The following is a 26,947-nucleotide window of genomic DNA, read 5'->3' as shown; positions in this document are numbered from 1 at the left end:
TTCAATCCTCAGATTTCTTGTCCTATTCTGTGTAACTGGGCAGCTTTTCATCCTCAACCATAGCAGAGGCCAGAGGTTAAATCTCTGGAGAGGACCGTGTCACATAAGAGACTAGACATGGCTTAGTAAAAACAGGGCCATAGTGAAAACAAGGCAGTTGTCTCCACAAGCCCAGGCTGCTGTAGCAGAACACCAGAGACTGGGGGCCTATGAACAGTGGATGTGCAGTCTTCACAGCTCTGGAGGCTGGGATTCCAAGGTCAGGGTGTCTGCAGATCCGGTGTCTGGTGAGACCGACACCTTGCTGTTTCCTCACATGGTGGGGGGCCTAAGGGAGCTCTCTGGGGGTCTCTCTTATGACACTAATCCCATTCATGAGGGCTCCGCCATTGTGACCTGATGACCTCCCAAAGGACCCACCTCCTAATACCATCCCCTCTGGGGGTTAGAATCGCGACACGCACAGAAACGTGCACGTGGTGCCACACACCCCACAGGTGAGGGATTGCCCTCTCTTGGGCTGGACTGTGTAACCAGCGTTAGCAGAAACAGTGTAATAGCATCATTAGGGATTCGTGAGGAAACTGGCCAACCAAGTCACTCTGTGCCAAGAGCTAACAGTCTCCACACCCCACCCAAGTGCTCAGATTTTCAAGCACATTTTTAGTGCTCCACTCTTAAAAAGTGGCAATAAACCAAGGATTGCCAGGCATCTGAAAAGAATATCCAGGATGAAGATTGGACATCAAAACAGTCAACTTGGAGGAAATAGTCTATGCGGGGAGAAGAAAACAGCTACATTTCTTAAACATATTCAGAGAATAAGAGAAGATAGTATATCCAGGAAATAACAGGATTGATACACACACATGCACACATAGATATAAATATTTGGAGACAAAAGTATGAAACAAATAGAAAAAGCCAGTAGAATTGTCAGAAGGATATATTGAGAAAATAATCTGGAAAGTAGAGCAAAAACAAAGATTTAAAAAAAGAGAAATAAGTAGTCAGAACCAATATAAGCAGTTGAGCATCTGTAAAAGTTTCAGGAAGAGAAAGATGAAGGCTGGAAAATTTTTAAAAAAAATTATGAAAATACCCACAACCGAATATATGAGTTTCCAGATTCAAATGCCCAGCAAAATGGATTAAAATAGACCTACAGTGAGACTATTATGGTGAAATTTTAGAAACACCAGAGACAAAGATGCTACAAGGTCCTAGAAAGAAAGAAGCATCTACAACATGTCTTCAGATTCTGCAGCGACAGCACCGTGGAGCCGTACCTTCAAGACTGGGAGCGGGGCCTGGGTGGTTCAGTTGGTTGGTCGGCCTACTTCGGCTCGGGTCACGATCTCGCAGTTCATGAGTTCGAGCCCCACGTCGGGCTCTGTGCTGACAGCTCAGAGCCTGCAGCCTGCTTCAGATTCTGTGTCTCCTCTCTCTGCCCTTCTCTTGCTCACGCTCTGTCTCTCTATCTCTCGATAATAACTAAACACTAAAAAAAAAAAAAAAAAAAAAAAGGGAGGAAAAGATTTCCAACTTAGAATTCTACACCTAACCAGAGAATAAAGGCACTTTCACGCAAAAATTATATTGACCATGAAGCCTTCGGAGGGATGAGTTAGAGTGATGTCAAGAGCAAAGCGAGGAAGAAGAGGATGTTCCTCTAAGAAACAGGCTCTCCAGTGCGCAGGAAGTGGAGGGCATACCAAGTCTTCCTCAACCCCTTGGGAGGATATTTACATAATGGAGAGTGTTCAGGCTTGAGGTAGTGGTAGACACCCAAAAACTAAGGAAATGGAGCGAGGCAACAAGCAGATCATGAATTCTTTAATAATTAAAGCAGCAGGTTGTAGAGGGGAGGAAAAGCCGTGAACTCACTCGGCCGCACATACCTGCTTTGGTAGGCTTACTGAGGTCCGCGTGTGTGCTGAGGCAGCGAAACGTGCGGCCGTGTGATGGGCAGGGGTGTGTTCAGCCCTCATCTTCCACAGTAGGAGGTCAGCTACAATGTCTGGAACTGAAAAATGGAAGTAGACGTCAGTGGGAGCTTAGAGATGCAGACATGCATACTAAAACAATTAGCCAAAAGATTTTTTTAAAGTTTATTTATTTTTGAGAAAGTATGAGCAGGGGATGGGCAGAGAGAGAGGGAGGGAGGGAATCCCAAGCAGGCTCCACGCTGTCAGCACAGAGCCGGGCGTGGAGCTCGAACCCACGAATTGTGAGATCATGACCTGAGCTGAAATCAAGAATCGGATGCTTAACTGATTGCTGTCACCTAGGTGCCCCCAGCTAAAAGATCTTTAAACAACTCCTTTTGGGAGGGAGAGGTAGAGAGGCAGGGTGCTTTTCTGGTAAAGTGTCTTATATCAATGTTGGCTTGGATCCTGCCTGTACAGCAGGCCTGTAGAATATGGGCAAATAATGGACACAGTCCATGGAGATGAGTCTCACGTGAGGCTGGGAAGAGGTAAGTCGGTGGGAAGGGGATAATCGAGCGTCCGGGAGGGGAGTTGGTTTTTAAAGTCTAAGAAGCGTGAGCACGTGTCCTGCCGAGTGGCACTAGCAGAGGGGCCTGATGGAGGGTGTGGGCGAGGGCCGGGAGGTGAATTGTAAAGGGAAGCACATATAAATGGTTAAGGAGAAGTTTAGTTAGCTGTCATTCATTAATTTCAGCATATTTTTAGTGAAGGCACAGTCAGGTCACCCAGAGAGTGAGAGTTTGAGGCTGCGGTAGAGGACACGTCTAGAATCAGACAGCACAGGCTCCGTGGGTGGCATGAGCCGCTCCATGTCACCGCCATGCTTTCAGGGGACGCGTGCTCTTCCCTCCAGCTACTTTGGTGCAGCAGCAAGAAGGCAGCTGGTTAGACTCACACACAGTTTACTAAGTACTGAACACAGAAGTGCAAGAGCCCGGGTGGGAGATAGCACGGCCCGGGAGCCCCATGTGACCGCGTGTCCCCAAGCATGGCACCGCCGGCTCGGCCTCGGGGGCGGCCCCCTGGACTAAAACGGGACTTGACTCCTCTCAAGGTCAGATCGCTCGTGGTTTAATGCTTTTCCTCCAGCCTGGTCTCTGGCACAAGCCCTCCCTCGTCCCCTGCAACTCGGGGTTTGAGGGATGTGTCCACCAAGGGACCGGAAGCCGACTGTCTATCACTGGATGGCCAGGGAACGGGTGCAGGAAAGCTGGCCCAAGATGGGGCAGCCAGGAGTCTCTCCGGACTCTGCCCCCAGACAGATGGAGGCCCCACACGTGCCCCTTCTGAGGTCTCTTTCACGAAAGGCCTTGGCCTTGGGCTGTGAAGGGTTCACAGCGTTCGGAGGGGGCCTCCCTTCCTCCCTGGGCTGTGCGGTTACAGAATCTCCAAGAGAGCCCAGCAGGGCTGTCCCTCTTGTCCTCACCACCGGTGATCTTACATGGTTTCCGTTCCTAGTGGTTTGGACGAAGAGGTAGAACAGACGGCGAGAGAGGAGTTTCAACCTTAGGTGCCTTTGCTTGCTGCTTCCACAGGCTGTTTCAGCAACATCTCCAGCGTTCATGATGGCAGCTCTCAGTTTCCTCCCTCCCGCTTCCCCCCGCCCCCCAGCTGGTTCCTCCCCTCAGCCTTCCCCACATCAGCCAAGGCACCACCACCCAGATCCTTTGACCTTACCTCTGATGCGTCTTGAGTGCAGCATCTCTCTCCGTTATCCCCATCTCTTCGGCCAGCACACACTCATGTCTCTGCCGGCCCGTGGCCGCATCCATCCGTGGCTCGGCACCTTTGCCCCGGCTCATCTCTTCTCCTCTCCATGTGGAAGGACACAGTGTCTTACAATGAAGGCTGATTGTGTCACTGTCCTGCTTAAAGCCTTCCAGGGGCTTCTTGCTGCAGCCAGAATGTCAGTCTGACTTGCGCTCCAGGCAGAGAAGAGCTCTTGGCAAAGCCCTGTGTCCTGGTCCACTTCAGCCGGCTCGTCTGTCACGGGCCTTCCCGACGGCCCCAGAAGTAGCCAACACAATATCAACACCTGGGTTTTTGTTTTCCTTTTTTAAACATCTGGTTCGATGGTTATGGATCTTTTTAAGAGATCATTTCACTATTGGTACCTTTTCCTAATCTGGACCCGCGGTAAAACAGTAACATTTTAAACTGTTGTAACTACGTAACAGGGACACCGGCTTCCTAGGCTGAAGTCATGGGGACCTTACTCCCTACCCTCTGTTCTGCTCCCCTGCTCAGCTGGTTCTCCATTTTAAGGTCTGTTAGAATATCTCCACTTTCTGTTACCAAATTCAGTACTGGAGTTTGTGTCACCTTTTGGGCCGTGACCCAAAACAAAGAGTCTAGAAGTCATTGAACAAAAAATGGTATGATTTTCCCGGGAGCCGGAGGAGGACCGGGTCCTTTGCTTCTGCCGGCCTTCGTGTCTGCGTTGCCTCAGCTGACTTCTCTGCTGTCTGCAGAAGTGTGGGGCAGTGCGTCCAGACGCAGAAGTGGCGGTGAGAGGGAAGCCTGTGTCCTCTGTGTCTCTGAGGAGCGGGGAAGCCTTGCCCAGAAGCTTCCCTGGCCGACCTCACACCTCAACGGTCGAACTGGGTCACCTGCCCGTTCCTGGGTCACCAGTCCCTAGCGAGGGCGAGGGCTTGACGTAATTCCCAGTTCCCTCCTGGAGCTTCCTCCGATGCACACGCTGTGTAGAAGAGACTACAGACCTACCCGCTTGAGAAGGAGGGAGGGGGAGGGGGAGGCAGCTCTCAGTGTAGACACACGTAGGCTCTCCCGTACCTTATTCCCTGAGGTCCCCACAACTAAGCTGGAGGGCCGGGTGGCGGAACAGACTCTGGAGCGGCAGGCGCAGGCCGCGGTGCGCGGTGGCACGTAGGTGGCACATAGGTGAGACCTGGGTCTCAAACTCTGGGGCCGTGTCCGAACCATGGTATTTCCGCTACCGCCGTGGGAACAGTTGGAAGGGCAGCTCTTCAAAGAAACAAAACAAAACAACTACATTTCTTAAAATCCAAGTGCGTAGAGGCCTTCAGAATGCTCTTAGCCACGGCGTTCTTCAAACTTGACTCCTCGTTAGAAGAGCGAGCGTCTATTAGATGGGACTCAGTGGCAACTGGAATGGTTTCTAAGCTCCCTCGTCTTCTCGGAACACGCTGAGACTGCAGCAGCTGCTTGCAGCCGGCGGCCCTTGGCCCCTGGGACGTGGAGCAGCTTGCTGCCTTCTCGGTCACCTCTCCTCAAAGGGGATTTTGAACAGTACACGTATTTTGTACTTCGTGCTTTTGGCTCTCTGCCCAGAGAATTGAAGAAACCGCACTGGAAAGGTAACCATCTGCGTTCGTGGTGATGGTGTCTACCAGAAAGGGGCTGTTGGGCAGAGCCAGCTACGCGGGGGACGGCCCCAGGGCTCTGACCCCATTCAGCCCTGCAAGACCTTTGCTCTGAAAGGCTCCTGTTGTTTCAGTTTGTGGAGCACGCAGCTGCCGAGCAGTCTTCCCGGGGCCCCAGCCCGGAGTCTGACTCTCCTGTCAGCCCCGCAGCTAGCCATCCCCCGGCCGCCTCACCCTTCCCTTCCTCGACGTGTCCCTGGCTTCCTGTCCGTCTGTGCCGGTGTCCGGACCCTCCCTGTTCAGGACTCTCCCTGTTTTTGTTTCTATTTATTTACACCTCACCCGTCCTTCATTGTAAGTCCCATGACATCTGAAATGCTTCTCAGACATCCAGCCCTTCTGGTGCTTTCTTTCCCGGAACTCCTGCAGCGTTCCTGTGTTCATGACTCACGTGGCATTATAGCAACCGAACTTGTGGGAGGTTTTGTTGTTGTTACATGTTTGTTTTATTTGTGAGAGAGAGTGGGCACACACTGGCAAGGGAGGGGCAGAGAGAGAGGGAACCACAGAGTCTGAAGCAGGCTCCAGACTCTGAGCTGTTGGTGCAGAGCCTGACCCGGGCTCGAACTCGCAGACCATGAGGTCATGAGCTGAGCTGAAGTCAGATGCTTAACCTACTGAGCCCCTCAGGCGCCCCCGTTTTGCTGAGTTTGATAGATCTTTTTTTTTTTTTTTTTTTTTTTTGGCCAGGCTGTAAATACCTCAATACCAGATCTTCAGTTTCAGCATCTCCAGTGTCTAGAGAGAGGAGAGACACATGCCCTTTACAAAGCACTTACGAATGTCCCTTCTGATCATCACCTTTGTAAGAAGGGCAATACAGGTGTTGTCTCCTCTTCAAAGGCAAAATGTCAGTCTGTGTAACCTAAGGGGTTCTTCCAAGGTGACGCGGCCAGCGAATGGTAGGAGGACGGCTTGGCCCTCGGGATTTCTACGTCCCGTGCTCCTTCTGCTGCACAAAGGTAGTATGAGGCAAATGCCACATTTAGAGGGCACATAATGTCACAGGAGCTCAGAGGTAGATGATCTTGTACATTCGAAGAGTCCCTGGCGAAGGTAGAAATCGAGCTGCCTCTTGAACAGTAGGTTGGACGTAGAGAGGGTGGCAAGTGACTGACAGACGAGGTGAGACTGAGCAATGTGCCCGGCCTGTGAGGACACAGTAGGACAGTTCCTGGGAAGGGCGGCGAGGGAGGAGGCATGGAACAGGGCTCTGGGCGGCCCTTGTGGGAGCGGAGTCTCCTCTCCTGCAGACCAGGGGCAGGGGGTGGGTCACCAGGAGAATAAGATTCTTCTTGCAAGAGGACTCCTCAGCCAAGAAAGTAGTGCTGCCTTGAAGCAAGTGAGGAACACCATTACCAGACAGAACCGGGGGCTGCTTCTGAGGACAAGGTGGGGGAAATGGGGAGTGGGGTACAGTGAGCCCTCTGAATTTCCCCGTATCTTCATTCCAGTGCTACTCAATCAGTGCGCGGCCTTTCAGCTGCGAAATGCTGGGGCTGTAATTTCAGCTGCTGTTGAGGGCTCAGAATCTTAGGCTGGGTCTCTAACCCTCTTGGCCTTGATCTCTGAAGGGTGATATTCAGCCTGGTTCTAGAAGTCTCTAGGTTTCGGTCTATGGCTTGAATTGAGACTTTGAAGCTTTGAGCTTATTACTTTCTTTTCTAAATTGTTCACTGCCTCTGATGGTGGCCACCCATCGGGGGCTGTGGGTTTCTTCACCCTGACATTTTAGGACGGCAAGGCTGTCTCCAGAGCTGGCCTCCCACGGGCGTGCCATTCCAGGCGACTTCCGGGGAACTCCTCCTCGGCGTGCCCTGGGCTGCTAGGTTCTCGTCTCAGAATATCAGCAGGATTTCCACTACGTCCTACCTCCCCTAAGGCAGAGAGAACCGGTCACAGACAGCCCTCATCCCCTTACTCCTCTGTGATTTGCAGTGTGCTCTCCGGGAGCCGAGTTCCCTACCAGTTAGGAACTTTCCAGTAGCAGGTCATGAAAATGGACTCTGTTCTAAGGGAGAAAGAGAACGAACATCAGGGGCTCTAGAACCATGGGAAGCCGGAGGATCAGGTTTGGAAAGTGGATCGGGACTACAGCCAAAACCTGCCGAGCCAAGAAGCGGCATGGCAACCAGCTGATGGTTTGGAAGCATCGCCGGGTGCTGCTTTGTAAGTTCTGTTGTGCGCGTTCACTCCGTATTCAGCAGTGTCTGAGTGCTGGCTAGGTGGGGGTGTCCAGGGGGCCTGGGTCAGGAGGCCACACCCTGGTAGGAACAGGAGAGAGGATATCAGCCTAAGTTAGTGGGCAGCAAGGCACTCCAACACACGGTGGGCCCCCCACATTGGAGAAGGAGTGTTACATCCCAGCTAGCTAAAAACAATAAAAGTAGACTGGATGGGTTTACAGACGGGCCCCAAGGGGGACGAGCGTGAGCCAGACTTCCACATACATACAGTGTTGTACATTCATAAATTCTGGGAAAACAGTCACACGTTGAATTCCTGATCCAGCCCAGGCAGCATGACATATTGAATCCAGCTGATCTGGTCTTCAAGGAGAACAGGCTTGTGGGAAAACAAGGAAACGCAAGATTCTCTGTAACATTCTTGATACTTTGAGGCCAAGATGTGGCAGCCTCAGCTATAGTAAAAGGTCGTTCCTTGGTGAAGAAAACGGATTAAGCAGTTAGAGACATGGAGAGATCCTCAAATGTGCCCGTTTGGTCCTTGTTCTCTTACTTCCTAATGTTTAGAAGAAGGTTTAAAAAGAAGAGCGTAAAAATCTTATCCATCAAGGAAAAGCAAGACAAACAAAAAGATGAAGGACAATCAGTTTTCCTCAATGGCAAGTGTTGCGGAAGACAGGAAGTGAGAGAGGAGAAAACAATGTGAATGATGCAGATTTGCAGCCAACTGACAAATGTTGTCTGGTCTAAAGGCTTAGCATTTGTAGACCTTTCAAATCCTTTTGAGTTCTATGTACTTTCCCATAAAGTTGGACTCTTCTTAGTACCTTGCAGGTAACCCTGGATTATTTTGTTAATTCTTGCATCTGACACTTATTGACATTTACTGAGTGCCAAAGATGGAAAGACAAATTGCATCTCTCCGATGGCTCTGGGAGGTATTGCAGTAGATAGTCTCCAAAGATGGTTTCCATCGATTCCTTTTGTTGTCCACCCTCCCCAACCCCTTGAATCTGGCTGCCTGGTGACTTGCTTTGGCCAATAAAATGCAACAGAAGTGACATGTGGCAATCCCTACCCTACCTAGCCTTTAAGGGGTCTGGCAGTTTCTTCTTCTTTCAGTCACCATGTAACGGTCCGACCACCCATGGCCACCATGCTGCAAGGAGGCCCAGGCTAGCTCAGGACTGCTGGGGCACCCGGTGAGCCAGCAAAGCCGTCTTAGACCTTCCAGCCCGGCCCAGCCACGACAAATGCAGCCCAGTGAGTGCGCTTAGTTAATGCCACGAAAGCACTGGCTGAGCATGATAATAAATAGTGGTAGTTGAAGGCTGGTGTTTTCCACGGTTTGATTTGCAGCAACAGAGAAGTGGAGCAAGTAGCATCATGCCAGGGCGATTGGCAGGATCCTTCCCGGGCGGAAGGAATCTGGGGCTTTCCGGTAGGATAGGAGAAAGTGGCAATTCTGGAGAACTCCAGCGTGCAGCCTACTGGGAGGGGGGAGGGATTAGGAAGGGGCCCTGATGCAAGAGAAGAGGGGCCCCTCAGACCCCGACCACGTACCACTTACTTGCCTGCAGAACTGACCCCTCCTCTTCCATAGGTTTCATTACTTTCCAGGCCCTCCTGCTCACTTCCAGGTCGCACCTGTACTCCCAAACCCAGCCCTCGGAGTCTCAGTCAAGTTCTACTTCTGTGTAAAATGGGGATAGAACTCTGAGGCAGTGCTTGGCACTGTCAAGGCAGGATGAGGAGACTGGATGCAGAAAGATAAGAGGCGCAGTGTCCCCAAACATCACCTCCTTCAGAGCTGTGCCTGAGAACAGGCTACCCTGCGTCAGAAAATTCTGCCATACTTCGGTTAAGAACATTTTAATTTATTGATCCAGCATCTGTTAATCACCTTCAGAGCACTGCATCAGTCCCTGAAAATTCAAAGATGAAAAGAGTTCTTAATTTCAAGATGATCACACTGCTCAGTGGGTAAATTCTGGGGCCATGGTATGCTTTAGCATCGTGAAGGTTACTTGAACATGTCTCGAGGAGGACCGCACCACCCAGTGAGAGAATTCATTTGAGCTCTTCACTTACAGAAAAAAAAAAAAAAAGGATTTGATATATTTATTCACCCCCACCCCACTGGCCTCGGTCCTTCTAGACCTCAGCTACACCCAACCCTGATTGCTTCTGAATCTAGATCTACTTTTCTTTCTTTCTTTCTTTCTTTCTTCCTTCCTTCCTCCCTTCCTTCCTTCCTACCTTTTTTCCTTCCATCTTTAAAAAAATTTTTTTTGATGTCTTTATTTTGAGAGAGAGACAGAGCATGAGCAGGGGAGGGGCAGAGAGAGAGGGGGAGACAGAATCGGAAGCAGGCTCCAGGCTCTGAGCTGTCAGCACAGAGCCTGACGCGGGGCTTAAACCCACGGATTGTGAGATCATGACCTGAGCCGAAGTTGGATGCTTAACTGACTGAGCCATCCAGGTGCCCCAGATCTACTTTTCTAGGTCTATTTTGTTACGTCATTTCCTTAGCTTGAATTTAGTCGGTACCTGATGAAGCACAGACTTATTCTGTGATGGACCTGAGCCAGATGATTCTACAACCTAGAAGTGGGCCCTTAGAGGTATGGTATTAGTTTCCTAAAGATGAGGGTGCAGTGGAACCACAGACCCATGAAGTAGCGATGTGACTTACCCCTTGTGCACCCACGGAACCTTTCAAAATTCTAGTTCTACTGACCTGCCTGTTTGTGTGTAAGTTGTGTCTTCTGTCAAATTGGTTTCTAAAACAACAAGGGTCAAACTCTTAAGACTTCTTATAAAGAACAAAATGGATCCAGTTAATGGTAAACTCTAGAAATGTAGGGCTGAAGAGAGAAGCAAAAAGTTGAAAGAGGCAGGTTCAGGATAATCAGGTATGAAGGCCGAGAGCAATGAGCACGGTTCAGCTCACGTGTGACCATGAGTTTTCCTCTTGTTCGAAAGGAGAATCACAGCAAGTGGAAAATGGTGTGGCTCTAAAATCCCAACACTGGCCATTTGAAATTCCTATGCTTCCTTTACTTTTGATGAAAGCATCTAAAATGGGGTCGGGAAGAAGTTGGTAAGGAGAGGGCACTTTGAGAACTCCTGGCCGCATGTGGATGCTGGCTTCTAGCCCGTGGCCCACCTCCGGATGCTGGTGATGGCCGCCTGGCTGCCTCTGGCTGTGTGTGCGGCCGCTGGTGGCCCATTTGTAGTGGGGACAGCTCTGCCCCCACCCCACGGCCCTTACTAAACTTCATTCGAGCTGGCATCAGTGGAGCCATGTGACCTTGAGCAAGTCAACTTCGATAGACCTCAGTTTTCTCATTGATAAAATGAGGAAGTGACATTAGGCCCATGATTTTATAATGCTCTAAAGGAAAGAAAGAGACCAATGCTGGGGACGAGACAGTGTGTGCCCCTGGCATACCTGGGCCGTGACCTCTTGCTGCTCACGGGGAAATCTTACTAGAGATTCTCCAGAACAGGGATCAGATCCAGCTCTAGGCAAGATCGTTTCCCCCTCCTTTAAGAAAGAAAGGCCAAGCTCTACCATTTGGAGCTCTGTATTCCCCCACTTTCTCCTCTTTTTTTTCTCTTTGTGGTACATTTCTCCTCAGTGATTCTTTCAGTGCATTATTTTTTGTATTGAAAATAGACATTTTGTTTATACAAGGCACAATTTCAAAATAACAAAATATGTAGCTATGCTAGACAAGGAGTATAAATAGAAATACGCATACATGGAAAATGTCACAGAGTTCAGTTTCCTTCTTTCTGAATCCTTAAGAGGACTCACTGGGCACAGTACCTCTGGTCCTTTTCAGTGCCCGCAGAGCCCTGAACCCGAGAGACGGCGTTTCGGGGCCACAACAACATTGTCATCCTCTCAGACATCTCTTAAGCCAGGAGGAGCCTCATAATTCTCTTCCAGCCACAGGTGTGTTTATTTCTTTGTGAACGGCAAGTCAGGATGTGGGTTGGAATCGTCAAGCTGATGAGCTCTCCTGGATAAATGTCGTCGTGAAATAAAAGGAAGGCCGAGGTGTTCCGCCATCCCAGGAAAGCTTCAAGGGCCCGTCCTACTCCTGAGACAGGGCGTCCTGAGTCTGGAAAGCCTACAAATACCGGAGGTGTCTTGGCTGGCCCCAGTCGATAAAATGGTGCCAACGTGTTTCCTTTATCATCCTGTTGGGCTCCTGCTGGCCCCCAACACCTGAGTCATTCCCCGGTCCTCTCTGGCTCGGGCAGAGGCGGGGCCCTGGTTTCAGCCGCGCTGCCCTCCGCTTTCCCCTGGAGATTCCTCAGCTGTGTGGGGAGCTTTCTGCATCCTCCTCTCTGCTATTGGCTCCCCCATTCATTGGCATCTCTTCCATGTTCTCCATTTCAACACTGGGGGTCTGCAAAGTTTGCCTGTAAAGCACGTAATTCACAGGTTTTGAAAAGAGGAGAGGGTTGCCTGCAAATCGAGTCAACAGTTCCTACTGACCCTCAGATGGTGAAGGCCTAGACTGCTTCCACTCACGGATGGAATGTAAACCTTACTTTGGTATTTTAACCCCTTCATCCACTAGAGATTCACCATGCCGTTGGAGCAACTCACCCCCTCGTTTCCCTCTGCTAAAAAAGCAGGAGTTCAAATGGCAGGAACAAAATGGAGAGAGTCCTGTGGCCCAGCGAAGCCAGACAAGATCATCTTGGAAAAAATGATACAATCTTTATAAAGTTTTTAAGACAGTTCTTGGCACTTTGTACGTGTTAAAGAAACAAACACATTACTCAGTTCCTGAGTAACCAAGAGTACGGGGAGGCAAAGTCTTGATTACACATGTTTCCCTGTCATTGAACAACTCATTTTTTTAGGCCCTGAGTTATTGAGTCAGCAATTTTCTTCCATGGGTTGTATCATCTGCCTCTTGAGGATAGGCAACTCTTTGGGGCATTTCAAAGTAAACCTTTGAATCCAAACAAAACAAAAAATGCCAATTTGAAGAGAGATATCCACCCTGAGTTCCCTGTGCATTGCTTACAATAGCCAAGATATGGAAGCAACCTAAGTGTCCGCTGACTCATGAATGGATAAAGAAGCGCTCTGTGTAGACGATGGAATATTACGCAGCCACACACAAAAAAGACATCCTGCCAGCAGCTCAGATGGACCTGGAGGGCATTATGCTAAGTAGAGAAAGACAAATACCATATGAGTTCACTTATCTGTGGGATCTAAAAAACAAAAATGAGCAAACAAAACAAACACCGTTGTGGATACAGAGAACAAACTGGTGGTTGCTAGTGGCCGGCAGATGAAATAGGTGAAGGGGATTAAGAGGGACAGACTTCCAGTTATGAACTCAGTAAACCATGGGGCTGTCATGTACAGCACGGGGAAGGTCGTCAATAATACTCTAATACCTTTGTACGGTGTCAGATAGTAACAACTTAGCTTGGGGATCATTTCAATTCATAAAAATACTGAATCGCTATCGTGTATACCCGAAACCAACCAGATACTGCATGTTAGCCGTCCTTCAATAAAAAACGACAGCACAGAAGCACTTTGAGTTCCTGGGAGTGAGAGCTAGGCTATGGACCAGGACTCAAGGCCACTGTACTCAAAATAATTTGCTCAAAGCCGATTTGTTGAGTGACATCTACCTAATAACGCACTTGCAAAAAATAAATTCACGGCAAATAACTGATTCACCAAATGACTAAGTAGTTATGCTTTCCAGATTTACCAATTCTTAAAGATATATTTATGAATATTTCTTTATTATAGTTAGTGAATACTGATATTTCCATCTTATAAGCATATTTATTGGCCATATATACCAAATATACAAATTCTTTTAAGATCCTGTTTTTAATGTATTCTTAAAAAAGATTGTGTACATTTTTAAACTCATTGAATATAGTCAGTCATTATGATTTCTTAAGAATGTAACTCCAAATATAACATCTCATAGGGAAATTTAGTGATAGCGATATTCTGAAAATGCTTTAAAAGTCATTTTTGATTTTGCCAACGTTTGAGCATTTTGGAGATTGTTTTGACAGATTTTTGAGTAATGTGTCAAATTTAGTTTGTTAATTTCTAAATGATCTGTGAGGTTTGTGACACTTCTTTTGGTTGAAATGGTATTACCAGCTTTTGAAGATTGATGTGAATATTTAGGTGACTTTTTCGTTATGGCTTTATAGGAGCATTTCGTGGAACATTCATTTTGCCAAAGTCAGGCTTGAAGGATGGTATAATCTTTGCTATACTTAGCAAAGAATATTTTATGACTAGTAACTAAAAAATTAGTTTCAACAAATCTGATTTCCATTGTTCATTGTATAATGCTAAGGAAGGATCTAGAATAGCCATGGCAATATGGAATGCTGAAACACTGATTATTAATGGATAGAAGTATAAAATTAAGGTTAATGTGCCATTTGAGGCTTTAATGAAAATGATAAAAGTGCCTAAAGATTAGAAAAATAATAGAAACTCTGAGGCACATGGGTGGCTCAGTCGGGTAAGCATCCAACTTCGGCTCAGGTCATGATCTCACAGTTTATGGGTGCGAGCCCCACGTCGGGCTCTGTGCTGACAGCTCAGAGCCTGGAGCCTGCTTCCGATTCTCTCTCCCTCTCTCTCTGCCCCTCCCCCACTAGTGCCCTCTCTGTCTCTCTTGCTCTTGCTCTCTCTTGCTCTCTCTCAAAAACAAATAAACATTCAAAAAAGAAAAATAATAAAAACTCAAAATTTCATTAAGGGGCAAAAGATATATTCTACCCACAAAATGGATACATTGCAAGAAAATATACTCAGGAATGTAGCCTAACAACTGCATCCCCATCAAATTGGTTACTTGGCACACTTTCCTTCCGGAGAGGAAAGAAAACGTCTTTTCTGTTTCTGACTGGGGGCCTGCGAACTGCCTGGAGAAAGTGTAGTGCGTCCCAGGGGTGGCTCCCCTTCGGGCCAGGACAGAAGGGGCCCTGGGAGAGCCTGCCGCAGCGGCCCGGGAAGGGGTCCGTCCTTTGCGGGGCCGCCCGGAGTCCTCAGGGCGTGGCTCTTTCCTCGGAGGGAGGGCAGAGCCTCGTGCAGGGGGACTCTTGCTCTACTCACCTAGAACGACTGTAACACACCAGAAGTCCCACACATGCGACGATGCAGAGCACGGCGACGGGCGTGACGACGGCCGCTGTAAGAGAGCAGAAGCCAGCCGTCAGCCTCAAAGTCCCGGGAGCAGACGCGCTTCTAGGAATCTGACGAGTATGGTTCCCGTTCCTGCAGGGACGGCCGGGTGGCTTCCCAGCCAGCTTACTGCTGTTAGCACGTCCCCAGTCCTCGCGGCCCAGTGCCCTCTACGTCACTGTCTTCCCACCACCACCGCCAGTGTGCACTGCTGTCCCCTTCCCCCGCTTCTGGTCCCATCCTTCCTGATGAGAGGGACACGGGACAGGATGAGAGGAGAAAGCAAAGGCCTCAGGGCGCACAGGCCGGGGTGGGACTCTGCTGCTGTGGAAGCCACAGTCAGAAAGTGGACAGGGCGAGGGTCCTCCTCAGTTGTCCCTGAGACCACCTCCCTTTTCATCAGCTTCACGGAATCCTGGTTTGGAAACCAGAGCACAAAGGGCTGTGTGTCTTCCACTTTCACCCATGTTGTTGTTTTATTTGTCCGTATTGTTTTTTATTGGCAACTCTTTATGGCTGACAAAGATGGTAAGGAGAACAAGGAGGTGTTCTAAGAGAGGTGTTATGGGCAAGAGGAAAATAAGATCAAGACTGAGGGGAAGGGAAAGGTCCTGTTCTGGGCGAGTTGGAAGGCATGGTCCCGAGGGGTGGGAGACCAGTAGCCCTTGGGCATTTGAGATTTATTAAAAAAGATAGGACAGCGGGGTCTCCTGGAAACGAGGGCTTAGCCGAGGACACAGTGATCCTAACTCTTTTATTTTAGTGTGGTTTTTTTTTAAATTCTATTTTTTAAAATGCTTGCATCAGGAATAAGTTCCTGGCAGAGTTGGCCAATTTGCCTTTATACTGTGAAATCCCTCCCTGCAAAAAGCACCTGCCTGCCCTCCAGGGAGCCGTCAGCCTGGGGAGCCAGCAGTCTGATTGTGGACCACAAGATACGTCTCCACTGTTCAGCTTTTTGGACCTGCACCTGCGCAACCGGCACACGACCTTGTGTGCCAGGACGAATCTCCCATGGCTGGAGTTTCAAAACACAACTGCTGAAAACCAGTGGAGTACGAGGATGCGGGGAACTCAGACTCCCCGCTGGGTACGGGCGTAAACGGACCGTCTTTCTCAAGGGCAGTTGGCAATGCATAACAAAACCTTTAGAGAAGACCCATACCCACTGAATCTCTAATCCCACTTCTAGAATTGATTCCAAGGAAATGGGCAAATATATCCAGGAGTATTCACTGGAGTGTTTTTTTAATGTTTGTTTATTTTTTGAGAGTGAGCAGGGGACGGGCAGAGAGAGAGAGGGAGACACAGAACCCAAAGGAGGATCCAGGCTCTGAGCTGTCAGCACAGAGCCTGACCTGGGGCTCGAACTCATAAACCATGAGATCATGACCTGAGCTGAAGTCAGATGCTGACTGAGCCACCCAGGCGCCCCTGGAGTATTGTCTAAAACAATTTTAAAATTAATCTCAATCTCTTATTAATAGATGATTAGTAAAATAAACTGTTATATCCACACAATGGAATATCATTCAGCTTTTAAAAGTTATGAAATGAGTCATTATTATTACCATGGAAAGATGTCTACAGCATCTTAAGGGAACAAACCTGGCTGAGAGCGAATCCCCAGTAAGCCATGTGTGTCCAGACGCACAGGGCAGCCTTGAAGACTAGCTCCCAAACTATGAAGTAGATGGGATTGTAGATAATCTTTATGTACTTTTTTAAAAAGTGGCTTTTTTTCTTATTTTTTGACATGATGCTGTAATCAGAAGAAACAGCAAGGTTGTAAAAACAAAGCTACCTGTGCCTAAGTCAGTAAAAATAGAGTAGAAAAGTCCCAGAGGAAGTAACGGGAAACATGCCCAATCAGTGAAAGATGTTTTGAGTTTTCAGACCTCACATTAATCATCATTATGACCAACAGCCAGAATTAAGTTTCTAAGGAGAGATGGTGCACCCTGGGGTAAACTGTTTCTTCACACTGACTAATCAGCTTGGCATGCGTTTACTGTCCACGGAGGGATTTATAGGAAGAGGCCAGTTGATATTAACTATTGTTCTGTCATGCTGCTTTCTGTTTCTTCTGAATGAGAATAGAATGTTCAGACTTTACGTCCGGGGAGGAGGGCTCTCGACACGACTGAGCACTTTGAATTCGGTGACAAACTCAGTTCCTTGGCCTCTTCCTCAATTGTATCCAGGCAAACTGAGTAAAGAAACTGATACCAAAATCATGAAAATGATAGGTAAACATATCAACTGGCAAGTCCCTCCACCCTTTGGTGTTTCCTAGGGGCTGCGTGGGTTGGAGAAAAAGGAAGAGAGATTTGGTGAGCCGGAGGACCACAGAGGAGGATTTGAGTCTGGGGGAGGGAGGAGAAAAAGTGGATTATTGCTCGGGAGGCTGAGAAGGGCCAGTCACTCCTGGCCCTGGCTTCACCCTACAGTGCATGCGGGGTCTCAGGTGAAGAAGGTGGCCTTGGCAGCCAGTGGCCACTGTTCAGTGTGGATGATGAAAACGTCCTTTGAGAGTATGGGGACTCACCCACCATTCCTTAGCAGTACCTGCAAAGTAGGTCAGACAAGGACTGCTCTTTGCCATGTGGCCATGACCAGAGCGGTGGTGTGCCTGCGTCGTGAAGTAAGAATACCAATTCATTATTCCTGAGCAGTGTTTCTCTGCTGTGCCTTTCAGTGCTCCGCACAGAGTGAGGGTGTGGTCTGAGTACGTACTCCGTAAACACGCGATTGAGTGGATTAAATAAACCCTTAAGGTCCATAAATTGAAGTAATTCTGACCTGCCATTTGCTTCTCAATGAGAAATCTGCATTTTAGTGCAACTTAGGACCAATGTGGTACAAAGTAGAACTCAGTGTATATTGAATAAACCGATGAATGATAGAGAGCTAGCTCGTATTTTTTTAAATGTTTATTTTTGAGACAGAGAGACAGATCATGAGCGAGGGAGGGACGGAGAGAGAGAGAAAGGGAGACACAGAATGAGAACCAGGCTCCAGGCTCCAGGCTCCAAGCTGCCAGCACAGAGCTTGATGTGGGGCTTGAACCCATGGACTGTGAGGTCATGACCTGAGCCAAAGTCGGATGCTTAACTGACTGAGCCACCCGGGCGCCCCTGAGGGCTAGCTCGTATTAAAGGCTGAGCCTACCAACTGCAGCAAAGTTATTTCTGATATGACAGACAAGAGATGTAACAGTTGAAAAATTAACTCTCCCTCCCTCACTAAAGGGACATGGCAGGGTGAACAGTGTCCTAGGTGATGTTCTAGCCTTTTATTTTGTAGTCAGGAGTCCTCAGGAATAGCTTAGCCAATGATCAGAGACCAGATATTAGAATAATTGAATGAAATTATTAGTTAAAAAGGCTGCCAAGTGAGCCTGTAGATAGATAGTTAAGAGAATGAAATGATGAGTCACACTTCCTAAACATTTATTAATAAATGTTCAAGTCCTCAACTTCACTTATAATTTGCTATTTATTAAGCACTTACCATTTACCACTTTCTGTTGAACTTAAAGCAACTCTTAAAAGCTGTGATAATCATTGATATAGCTAATTTAAACAATTGTGATAGCAGTAGTTATCAATGGGTTGATTAAAATAGTAACATTTGCTGAGCTACTATTATGGTAAAGCATTTATATTTCCTTACAAACATGATCAACTGATTGCTTATTCATGCAGAAATAGCAACACTTGGGGCACCTGGGTGGCTCAGTTGGTTAAGCGTCTGACTTTGGCTCAGGTCATGATCTCACGGTTCATGAGTTTGAGCCCCACGTTGGACTCTGTGCTAACAGCTCAGAGCCTGGGGCCTGTCTTCGGATTTGTGTCTCCCTCGCTCTCTGACCCTCCCCTGCTCACACACACACACTCTCTCTCTCTCTCTCAAAAATAAATAAAACATTAAAAAAAATAGCAACCCTCACTGATGCCCAGGGAGCCAGTGAGTATCACTGCCACTTGAACCTGACGGGCATACTCTTGGCCCACAGGGGTTGGGATATATATATGATGCAGTCGGAAGTCACCATCACTAAGCGTCTTAGGAAAACTGCATGATTTTCATTTTAGCTTCTACCTTCTTAGCAGATAAAACTTAACACCTAATGAAATATAACTTGTTTTTATTTCTTTGCTGACAACTATTTGGTCTGTCTTGTAAGTTAGGTGCTAACATGTTTATGTTGAAGCGCTCTGGAAGAAAGAAATCTTATTCATATAACAGGAAAGATTTAAAGTGTTTTGTTTTTTTTTAATTCTCTGTATTTCCACAGTTTCTTGCATGGGCCTATCTTTGCCCTATTGCAGGTGTTGAGTTAATGTGTATTACATGACACTTCAGAATTTGGGAGAGAGTTTCTGATGTTTTAGTCCAGTGAAAGTCACGAACTGGAAATATACATCCTAAGATGACAGCCCACAGTAAACTAGTTGTTTGAAAATCTACATAGAAAATATGGCCCCACATCTTTCATACAGGATTTTATCCTACAGATGTATTTGCACCTAGCCACGAGATAAGAGGCTTTCCAATTAATCACTGTGTGTAATGTAGCCAAGAATGTAAACAGTCACATACCCATAGGGGTTGGCTACACAAATCTAGCAGATCTATACAGTGGAATGTTTTGTAGCTGTTTTAAAGAATGAGGTGGTTTTTACGTGTTGATATGGCAGTTTCCACGAGATGCCATTAGTCGGAAATGAACATGGTGCAAAACAGTGAAACTAAAATACCCAGCGAGCATCATGCATAGATGCGCTGCTTTAGGTCGACTCTAGAAAGACGCCCAGGAAGCTGGTAGCCGGAGTAACCTCCCTCTGACACGGGGGTTTTCCGTCTGAGATGGGGCTTTTTCCTGTACATGTTTTTGTAATTTGTAATGTTAAAATCCCGTGCAAATATTACCAATTCAAAAAAATGAATAAAACATTTAAAACTCTGTGGAAAGGTGAACGTAGTATGTGACATAAGGAGAGAAGCTAGGCTGGCTACACTACTTACCGGTCGCCTCTTATGTGATAAACATATTTTAGTTTCAAGTGTCTTGCGTTTGCATATAAGCTGCTGGAATGGCCAGAGCTGCTTGTTTGTTTGTTTTTCGAGATGACACTTGATGCAGATGAAATATAATCACAAAAATATGAGTCATTCTCTAAGATGATAACTCGTGAATAGGAAATAGAAATCACTGCAGTGCGCTTTTCCTTTTGGCTTCTTGAACACGTGTGCAGACAAACGTCTTAGTCCTCCTCACTGCTGGCGTTTCTTTCTGCTTCTTTCTCTTGTCGTCTTCCTCCTCCCCTCCCTTTTTTTCTTTCATCCTTGCAAACACCTTTCCACTCTCCTCCGTAAGGCTCACCGGGACAGTCTCTTCCTCTCCCAGGGCTACGTTGTGTGTGTGTCTTCCGTAAACAGCCAGAGAGACGGGAGCAGCCTTGCCGTAAAGGGCAGGGGGCTAACGCCCTGTGAGGGACGAATGCATAGCATCACGGCAACGACAGCCACACACACGCTTGTGGTTCGCAGCTGAGCCCGGGCTGAGAGTCTACCCCGGCTCAGTGGGACAGAGTAGACATGGTAGAATCCCCTAAGTCGGCTGGTCCTATGCCTTGTTCTCTACACTGAGGCACTTTTGAGAGGGAAAGGGCTGCGCTAGCGGGCATGAGTCAGGACCGTTCAGCACCCTGGGACTCCGGTCCTCAGGGCAGAAGCACTGCTAGGACCAAAAAGACAAAACCCAAGAAACTTACCAGTCACAGTTCCAGAACTGTATGAAGATGTACCTGCAAAGGAGAGATTACAGTTCAGTTATTGCTGTAGTGCTAAAGGTACTCATTTCTCATTAAGCAGGACGAATTCAGGACATTTTAGCTCCCATCTTAAAGCCTGAGTCATGGCTGACAAAACCAGACTTCCCTTAGCAAAGAACAAGGGTAGTTTATGTAGATGCCGGGCCATGCTTAGCAATCACATGTGCCCTTTTGCATAGCAAAGGAAACCGTCAACAAAACAAAAAGGCTAAATTGGAGAAGCTATTTGCAAGCGACATAACTGATAAGCGGTTACTATCCAAAATATATAAAGAACTTATACAACTCAACACCCCACCCCCCATAATCCAATTAAAAATGAGCAGAAGACTTGAAAAGACATTTTCCAAAGAAGACATACAGATGGCCAACAGGCACATGAAAAGATACTCAACATCACTGATCATCAGGGAAATGCAAGTGTAAAACCACAATGAGATATTACCTTAGACCCGTGAGAATGACTAGAATCAAAAAGGAGACATAACAAGTGTTAGGGAGGATGTGGAGAAAAGGGAATCTTGTACACTGTTGGTGGGAATGCAAACTGGTGCAGCCGCTGTGGAGAACAGTATGGAGGATCCTAGAAAAGATTAAAAATAGAGCTACCCACCCTATGATCCACCAATTCTATTGCATATTTGCCCAAAGAAAGCAAAAACACTAATTTGGGAAGAAATATGCACCCGTATGTTGATTGCAGCATTATTTACAATAGCTGAGATACAGAAGCAGCCCGTGTCCATCAATAGATGAGTGGATAAAGAAGATGTGGTGTGTACCATCACAATGGAATGTTACTCAGCCATGGAGAAGAATGAGGTCTTGTCATTTGCAACAACACGGATGGACCTAGACAGTACTGTGCTAAGTGAAATAAGTCAAACAGAGAAAGACAAATACCATATGATTTCACTTAGACATGGAATCCAAAAAACAAAACAAACGAACAGACAAAAGCAGAAACACGCAGAAAAACAGAGAACAAACTGATGGTGCCAGAGGGGAGGAGTGTGGGGGGATGGGCAAGAGGGATGAAGAGGAGTGGGAGATACAGGCTTCCAGTGATGGGACGAATAAGTCATGGACATGAAAGGTGCACGACAGGGAATACAGTCAATGGGATTGTAGTAGTGAGGTAAAAACCCCACAAAGAATCAGATATGCCTTACGGAAGATGCAGATTACCAAGAGCTCTTTCATCCCACGGATTGTGACTCCAGATTCCGCTGTCCTCCCGCATTGGGAGTGGGCAGAGACTATCCAGACTGGCAAAGCCTCTGCCATGCAAGTCAACACGCAGAGCCTTATCACATCTGGTGATGGGCCGAGCCAGGACAGAGCACAGAGGTTAGAGAGCGGAGCAAGGAGGCTGTAGCACAGAGCAGGAGGGATGCTGAGTGGTCTGGACTTCGGCTTGGACGGTGTAATACTACGCAGCCAGCTCACTCCGGGTCTCCACCCACATCTCAGAGAAGCTCGTGGACTGCTGACCTCTCCTATAGTAGGCAAAGCCAGTGCTGACCTGGCGTCTCCTGCGAGGCGGAGGAAGTGCGTTCCCAGGCCTTTGTTGTTGTCTGAGCTGGGGCTTGGGAGAGTTCATGACTGATTACCCCTGTGGTTCCTGCAGCGGGAGGCTCTGATGGTATCAGCCTGGAGCCTGGCTCAGTAGTTGCCTTTGTGGCCACTGTGCTGGCTGATTTGGAAGTGAAAGCTGGCTCTGTAGGAAGGCGCAAGATACGGAGAACATAAATACTTTGAAGAGTGTCTGCACAGCTCTGGAGAAGAGCGGACTTAGTACTTTCTCTAGTGAGCCCATCCTGGGCTGGCCCTCCCCCTGCACCCTCCTCCCGGGTTCTTGGGGGAAATCCCATAAGTGGGTAGCTTATTCCTCCATCTGGAATGGCTGAGGGACATTTGAGAACATGAGAGGATCTGCAGCTAGTTATCACCGTGCACGTAAACTAAAGTTCCCACGGATCTGAGTCATTCCTGGCTTGTTTACTAGAGAAGGCATGGCAGGTGCCTTGAGAGACCAATCTCAAAGAAAAAAAAAAAAGTGTAATTGTATTTGCCAGATATATTGGGGATGCTGATTTTAGTTTCTTTTCTGCATGTTGCATACAACTTTGAAATAAGGGGAAGCCTGAGGTTCAGCCTGACTGAATTTTACAGTATTTGAAGAAAGTGTCCTGGTTTGGCCCTATTCTAAGGGAGGGCAGCCCCCCTGCTCACCCTCTGTGGGACCTGGCAAGTGGCTGCTCCCAAACTGTGAGGCAAGGTGGCAAAACTTCACTAGTCTCTTTCCATGAAAAATGGGTCTTCCAGTCCACTCATGTCTGAGAGTTTGACGGCACGGTTTCATCTGACCACGTGTTTGATGCACGAAGGCAAGGCTGGGAGAGCCCCTTGATTATTCTTATCAGTTGGTGATCCAGGCACGACTTGGGTCAAAGGGGTCTTGGAATTACCCCAAACTTAAATGTAGCCCATGCTCTACTATATCCTCCTGTTTGTAGCCAACTAACTAACTAGGAGGAAACCTCCTTCTGGCCAGTCTTCCTTTCAGCCTTGGTTCTCAGCCATGGCTCCCTAAGAGGAGCTTCTAGAACCCTAATTCCCAGGCTGCTCCCAGACCACCAGGATTCCAAGGAGATTCCACTGTGCTTCCACAGCAAAGACGCCATGTTCCAGCTCAGAGCAGCCAACGGCAGCACGGAGACTACGCCTGGGGCCAAAAGGGGGAGACAAGGGCCGGGAAAAGCCACACTGGGTGACTGGACATGAAACCTCAAGAGTTAAGTATAAAGTAAGGCTTTCCCAGAGTACAGAGCACATTGTCCCAAAGCAGCTAAGATCTCAGATTTTCTTAACACCAGGACAGTGCCGAGGAAATTGGGATAGAAGATCACCTAAGACAGACCCCGGCAGCTTCTTCAGAGCGATCATAGTTGGGATGGTTGGGGGACAATTCTGCAGGGCTCCCTCCCGTTTCCACATGCCTTGTCAGTAGAGGCCCTGACAGCCCTTTCTCGTGACTAACTTTTCAAGGATGTTCATGTAGTCTTGGAAGGTGGAGACCGTGTCTCCCTCTTGAGCGAAGGGCAGACATGGTCAGCCGGTTATAAAAGACTCCAGTTTCTTGAACTCAGGCCTCCTCTCCTGTGGGGCAGCCAGCCGGGTGTACAGGCATCTTCTAGACCCATCCCTGCTGCCCCTGTGGGACACGGGGAGGAGGGAATTGAAGCAAACATGCCGGTGCCTCCGCTGACTGCTGAGCCCTGGGAGAGAGTCCTTGGTCTCTGAAGTGGGGAGCTGGTGTTCCCCACTGGCACCCTGGAGGCTTCGGAGGGCTGACACCCAGGCAGGCAAAACCTCAGATCTTCCCCAATTTCTGATGAGGAAATAGTCTGCAATGAAGTCTGATCCAGGATATGAAGAGTGGATTTGGAACCCTTATTACAGTAAAACCTTGGATTACAAGTAACCTGTTCTCTGAGTGTTCCACAAGACAAGCAAACATTTCTCATAAAACACAGTAAAAGAGTGCTGTCTTGCAATACAACTCGTAGGTGACGCCGAACATCACGTGATCACAACTGGGCCAATGGTTCTTGAAATTCGCTTTGATCAACAACTGCTTTGGATTACAGGCACATTTCTGGAACGAATTATGCTCGCAAACCAAGGTCTTACTATAAGTCCAATGAAACCTGGGCATCAAGCACCTTATATTTAATATAAGAGAAAATGAAGCCACCATAAAATTTAATTTTGACTCAAATAAAGAGTGTGTTCTGTTGTTGGAGTCTGCAGCGGGCCTCCAGCGGGACCCCAAGAATCTGACGGATTCATGGGAACCTGAGTGGTGGCAGAGAATGGGAGTCCTTAAAACATTTCCAGCGTCCCTACCTTTTCCAGAAAGGGAGGTGCTCTCTGGCTCTGTGGCTGCTGGCCCTTCTGTGGAGGATGGCTTTAGATGAGTCAGGGAGGGGTCTCCTAGAGAGAGCATAACCACATGGCATTTATGAGCCTGAGGGTGGAGCCTTGCTTCAGAACTGGCTATAAATAAAATAATAATAAATGTATAAATTTAAAATGGAGATCTCCAGCTTCCCGGGAGAGGTCAGAAGCACAAGAAACAGATGACAAACAATGTCTCCCAGCCTGCCACTCCTATGCAAATGCAAACCGATTGCCAACCATTTTTCTAGCCTTTCCACAGAACTGCACACGTATCAGATGTCTTTTATTGTTGGGTAGAAGGCGATCTGGGAGATCAACTCAGTTTTATAATACTGTCTTTTACATGGGAAAACACATGACTACTCAGTAGCTTTGGTTGTTTTGTAAGGAGAAAAAAAAAAGCATTCCAAGCACAGGAGGTTAGGAAACGTAACGGAGGAAGTTGTTAGCGTTAGAACGTGAGAGGTCTTTGTGCTAGTGAAGCCTGAAGGTGCTCTGGGCTGTAGGTTCTACAAGTAGGTAATTCCAGGTCTACCCACCTTCTCTCCCCCTACCCCTCACCAGCCGGTTCAGAGCCTAGAACTCTTTTCCATCCTGGATTCGTTCGTCCAAATGAATTGGAACTTCAATGAAATAGTCACTTTCCCTGCAGTGGAAAGCCCTTAGTTTGGCCCCTGGATTACAGGTGCTAGTGGGTGCCCGGAGAGGACAGAGTAGGATGTCTACTCTGCATTTTTGCCACAGTGTTCTTGCTTCCCAGAAGGTTTTCAATTTACCTGTCACACCTGCCCTCACCCAGCTCATCATCTGAGTGGCATCTCATGTCACGTGGTACTATGTTCCCTCGCTTAGTGATTCCCTTGCAGCGAACAGAAGGCTTTCTCCTTGCCCTGATGCTGTAAGATGGAAATGCAGGAGGAGGGGGAGGGGGGAGGGGGGAGGGGGGAAGGAGTGCAAATTCAATGAGAAAGTCTGGCTCTTCAAGGAATCTTATAGCAGAGGGACTTTGCTCCTTCCCCAGAGAGCAGTTGAGAATGTTCACAGATGTTATATGAGAAAGTACCTAGTTTGCAGTTGGACATGCACCAAATACACCATAAGCCATGAGCTAATCTTTATTTGTCTGAAGTAAGGGGCTTAGTATTCCTGGAAATGACAGTATTGGCTTCCACTCCAAGGCTGTTGGCTTCTTCTGGCGTAGTTACCCAGTTGTGGATGGTTAAAAATAACTGAGTCTGAAAACCTTCCCTCACTCGTGCTCTGGAGTGCTGGCTGGACACCAGCGTTGGGTGACCAGGCTAAGGGAGTCTGCCGGGTGGGGACCTCCATTCTCCTGGGTGGGTAACAACAGAGAACAGTAATAATTTTCCTGAGGACTATCTTCTAGGAAGAAATTGGGAAAGGTCTCTGGAAAGTGAGAACACTGTGAGTGCACACCCCTGTCTGTAGCCAGATTCTTGCTATCATAATCTTAAAGCGGCGATAGCAATAATAGAGGGTAGCTCGGAGATAGCATGGGTTCAGTTCCAGACCACGACAATAAAGTGAATGTGGCAATAAAGCAAGTCAGATGAATATTTTGGCTTCCCAGTCCAAGGAAAGTTATGTTTAGGGAGGGGCCAAGAGGGTGGAACAGCATAGAAGTGGTTTTTGCGTCTCTTGTCCCTGAAATGCCGCCAGATCAACACTAGAACACCTAGAAAACTGCACACCTAGAAAACTGATCTGAAGATTAACCCAACAATATGCACAGCCTGAGCTAGAGAAAAGTTGTTTACACTATACTCTGGCTTATTAAGTGGGCAATAACATCATGTCTAAAAAATCAATATACATATTTAATTTAAAAAGACTTTCCTGCTTAAAAAAAATGCTAGCCATCATTTGAGCTTTCCGTGAGTCATGATCTCTTTGCTGGTGGAGGGTCCTGCCTTGATGGTGATGTCTGCTGACTGGTCAGGGTGGTGGCTGCTGAAGGTTGGGGTGGCCGCAGCGATTCCTCAAAGTAAGACACCAGTGGGGGCACCTGGGTGCCTCAGTCGGTTAAGCATCTGACACTTGGTTTTGGTTCAGGTCATGATGCATGGGTTTGAGCCCCATATCAGGCTCTAGGTGGAGCTTGCTCAGGATGCTCTGTTCTGCCTCTCTCTGTGCCCCTCCCCTGCTTGAGCTCTCTCTCGCAGAATGAATAAATAAACATAAAAAAAGGCCCCAGTGAAGTCTGCCACAACGACTGACCCTTCCTTTCCCGAAGGATTTCTCTGCAGCCGGTGGTGCTGTTTGGTAGCATGTGACCCACAGAACTTGCAGAATTGAGGTCGGTGCGCTCACACCTGTGCTGCTTCACAGC

At 47.8% G+C, this 26,947-nt stretch overlaps 1 protein-coding gene across 1 annotated transcript in view; it reads right to left on the bottom strand.

The window, feature by feature from the left end:
- Positions 1 to 11,155: 11,155 nt before the first annotated feature.
- Positions 11,156 to 26,947, bottom strand: part of IL15RA (interleukin 15 receptor subunit alpha) — a 44,002-nt gene continuing 28,210 nt past the window's right edge. The window contains exons 4-8 of the mRNA XM_029955595.1: positions 24,544 to 24,630; positions 22,157 to 22,351; positions 20,572 to 20,604; positions 14,723 to 14,798; positions 11,156 to 12,018 (exon numbers count right to left, since the gene is read on the bottom strand). Coding sequence (XP_029811455.1) covers positions 11,910 to 12,018; positions 14,723 to 14,798; positions 20,572 to 20,604; positions 22,157 to 22,351; positions 24,544 to 24,630 — 500 coding nt within the window. The 3' untranslated portion in view covers positions 11,156 to 11,909. The remainder of the gene's footprint in view (positions 12,019 to 14,722; positions 14,799 to 20,571; positions 20,605 to 22,156; positions 22,352 to 24,543; positions 24,631 to 26,947) is intronic.

This window comes from Suricata suricatta, chromosome 10 (genome assembly GCF_006229205.1).
Source record: "Suricata suricatta isolate VVHF042 chromosome 10, meerkat_22Aug2017_6uvM2_HiC, whole genome shotgun sequence".
Classification (NCBI taxonomy): domain Eukaryota; kingdom Metazoa; phylum Chordata; class Mammalia; order Carnivora; family Herpestidae; genus Suricata; species Suricata suricatta.
The sequence above is the reverse complement of the archived record's forward strand: the minus strand, read 5'-3'. Positions and strand labels throughout refer to the sequence as shown.